This window comes from Erpetoichthys calabaricus, chromosome 3 (genome assembly GCF_900747795.2).
Source record: "Erpetoichthys calabaricus chromosome 3, fErpCal1.3, whole genome shotgun sequence".
In the NCBI taxonomy this organism is placed as follows: Eukaryota; Metazoa; Chordata; class Cladistia; order Polypteriformes; family Polypteridae; genus Erpetoichthys; species Erpetoichthys calabaricus.
The window spans coordinates 272,320,086-272,323,571 of record NC_041396.2 but is presented as its reverse complement, the minus strand read 5'-3'; the positions used below and the strand labels follow the sequence as shown (position 1 = coordinate 272,323,571).

Genomic DNA, 3,486 nt, shown 5'->3' with positions numbered 1-3,486 from the left:
TGTGAGTCCCCACTAGGTTAGTTAGTGATGATGGGGTTTCTTGTGCCACTGTCCACCCACTTAGTTTAGGTCCACACAGTGGTTGTGACCTGAAATGTGTGCGAGTTCCCACAAGGATAGCTATATAAAAGATAGATTGACTCCTGCTCACCCCTTACTCTATGTCCCCACAGTGAATGTGAACTGAAATATATGTAAGTCCTCACTAGGAATGTTGGTGGTGTTTCAGTACTTTTACCTCACTCTGATTCATTTAGGTCTCCATAATAAAAATGAACTGCTATAAATGACAGTCCTAATACTGATAGTTAATGAAGAAAAGTTGACTCTCCTGTATGTGTTGCACTTATTCTTAAGACCTAACAAACTGTTGTCTTGTCTCCATATTCAACATTCAAGATTTGGCCTGAAAAATGTATTAAGCATAATCTCATTTAATGTACATTATGTACAGCATACTATAAAATCTGGTATTCTGTTATCCCTGTAATTGCCTATAATGACACTTAACACTTATTTGAGCAGAAAGTACTTGATTGTAACTGGCCTTTGCAAAGTGTAAAAGTAAAAAACAACAATGATAGCAATAGTAGGAATATTGCTACTACTACTACTAACAACAGTTAACAACAGTACTAATACTAACACATCATAATGTGTGTCCAATGAATATAACATCCAGTTATATTTTTACAGACTGAAGACAACAGTGGATCTGACACTGAACCAGTTTCTTTAGAAAAGAGTGAGCTTGATTGTACTGTGCCAAAACTTAGGCGCTCTGACAGTATTATTGTAAGTTATACCTCGATGGCATAAACTTTATAACTCAATATTTTCACTATAAAAGTAACAGTTTGAGTATTTCATAGTGGGTTTTGAAATATTAAGCAATTGCTGCATGTATATACATTATTAATAATAAATATAAAACAAATCAATCATTAATCCAATAATGTAGTTTTCAACACTTGTAAATCAGTATGCAGTATAGGGACTTGGTTCTAGATGGCTTTCTTATGTTTTTAATAGGTGAGCGAAGAGATGCTTCGAAACTGTTCCGAGTCATCAGATTCCAGTATGAACCAAAGCGATGATGACTACATTCCTAAGTCATCAGAAGAGAATAGTCCAGACTGCAGTAGTGACAGCTTATCAGCACACATGAGTGACAAAATAGATAAAGATGAGAAATCCTCTGCGTCATGTTCCACATATAATAGACCTGTACCTGATTCCACTGTTTCAGACTCTGAAAGCAAAGAATATGATCCAGTATCTGTAAAGGCAGTTTCTGTAAAAACTGGTGGAGGAAGAGTATATGACAAAAAACAGTTTTGCCTTTTCTGTGGTAAGTCCTATGCAAAAATTGCCAGGCATATTGAACAAATTCATCACAATGAGACTGAAGTTGCTAAAGCTCTCCAGTTTCCAAGAAAATCAAAAGAAAGAAGACTTCAAATAGATCTTCTTCGAAACAGAGGCAATTTTGCTCACAATGTGGAAGTTTTAAAAATGGGGAAAGGTATGCTCATACCTCGAAGACAACCTAGAAATTGTTTGCCATCTAAAGATTTTGCACATTGTTTAAATTGTCAGGGTTTTTTTTTAAGACACAATCTTTGGCGACACATGAAACATTGCAAGCTTAGAAAACGTGATCAACCAAAACCTGGAAAAAATAGGGTCCAGTCTTTGTGTGCATTTGCTGAACCTGTGCCTCCTGGTGTTGACAGTGGCCTTTGGAAGCTAATGAGTGAAATGATAAAAGACGACATTTCACTTATAGTCAAGAAGGATCCTTGCATTTTACAAATAGCACGACATCTCTTTAACAGGCTCGGTTCAGACATATCTAAACATGAATACATTCGTCAGAAGATTAGAGAGCTTGGTCGTTTGTTGTTATGTGCAAGACGAATAACACCATTGCAAAATATGAAAGACTTCATAATTCCATCTAGCTTTCCACATGTAGTAACAGCAGTGAAATGTGTTGCTGGGTACGACCAGGAGAGTGGCACAATGAAAACTCCTTCATTAGCACTGAAGCTTGGCCACAGCCTTCAGAAAATATCAAATATAGTGGAAGCCCAGGCAATGGTAGAAGAAAATGAAATGATGGTAAAAAATGCTCAAAGCTTCCGAAAAATTTATGAAACCCAGTGGAATGAGCTAATTTCGTCTGTAGCCCTAAGATGTTTGAGAGAGTCAAAGTGGAATGCACCTCAGCTTTTGCCTTTTACCGAAGATGTGAAAAAAATGCATTTGTATCTTGATGACAAACAGGAAGAAAATTACAAAAATCTTCTAGCTGAGGCCTCTGCAAGAAACTGGGCAAGCCTTGCAAAAGTCACTTTAACACAAATTATTTTGTTTAATCGCAAAAGAGAAGGAGAAGTTTCCAGAATGCTTCTAAATACCTTTTTGTTAAGAGATGTATCAGATTTGCATGGAGATGTTGCTCTTGCTCTTTCGGAACTAGAGCAAAAGCTTTGCCATCACTTTATCAGAATTGAAATTAAAGGCAAGCGTGGAAGGAAGGTTCCTATACTGCTGTCACCAGCTATGCACAGAGCAATGAAGTTGCTTGCAGAAAAAAGAGATGTTTGTGGTGTGCCATGTGACAACAACTATATGTTTGCAAGACCTTCGGCTCTATCTCATTTTCGTGGATCTGATTGTATTCGGCTTTTTGCCAAAGAATGTGGAGCAAAAAGTCCTAAAACGCTTTCATCGACCAAACTCCGAAAACATGTGGCAACTCTGTCAAAAGTTCTTAACTTGAACGATACAGAATTGGATCAGCTGGCTGATTTCCTTGGGCATGACATTAGAGTGCATAGGCAATACTATCGCCTCCCAGAAGGCACTTTGCAGTTGGCTAAGATCAGCAAAATTCTCTTAGCTCTGGAAACTGGGCGCCTTGGAGAGTTTAAAGGAAAAAATCTGGATGATATCACCATTGATCCAACTGGTAATGACCATTTTCTTTCTCTCGATCTCTCTGCCCTAGTGTATACATATGCATAGCCAAACATAGCATACTGCATAGCAAAGACAACATTTGTAAATGTAAAAATAGTTATGAATTTTGGCAGATGTGTCATGTTTGACATGACAAGGGCACCTCCTCCTTTCCACCTCCACTTTGGTTATACAAATATGTCCAAAATGTATGATTTTGAAGTATGCCTCACATGCTGATAATTTAGTGTACTGTAGACACCTACTTTTTCAATAAAGACAGACATACTCTGAAGCTAACCTAACCGAATGGCCCTGGTCCATTTGAAGTGAACAAGATTTAGATAATACCAAACTATTCAAACATAAATATGTTCATAACTACATTCCTAAATAGTAGAATTCTCTACCAGAATTCCTGAACCAATTTAATTTTGTAAGCATTTACTTTCCTTCTCAGTATTCAAAGTTCAGTTTTGTATTTGACTATCGTGTATAGTGATGTATTTAAAAGTAGCT

At 37.0% G+C, this 3,486-nt stretch overlaps 1 protein-coding gene across 1 annotated transcript in view; it reads left to right on the top strand.

Annotated features, from left to right (window-relative positions):
- The first annotated feature begins 908 nt into the window (after positions 1-908).
- The window catches only part of LOC114648939 (uncharacterized), a 3,429-nt gene continuing 851 nt past the window's right edge, over positions 909-3,486 (top strand). The window contains exon 1 of the mRNA XM_051925304.1: positions 909-2,977. Coding sequence (XP_051781264.1) covers positions 1,045-2,977 — 1,933 coding nt within the window. The 5' untranslated portion in view covers positions 909-1,044. The remainder of the gene's footprint in view (positions 2,978-3,486) is intronic.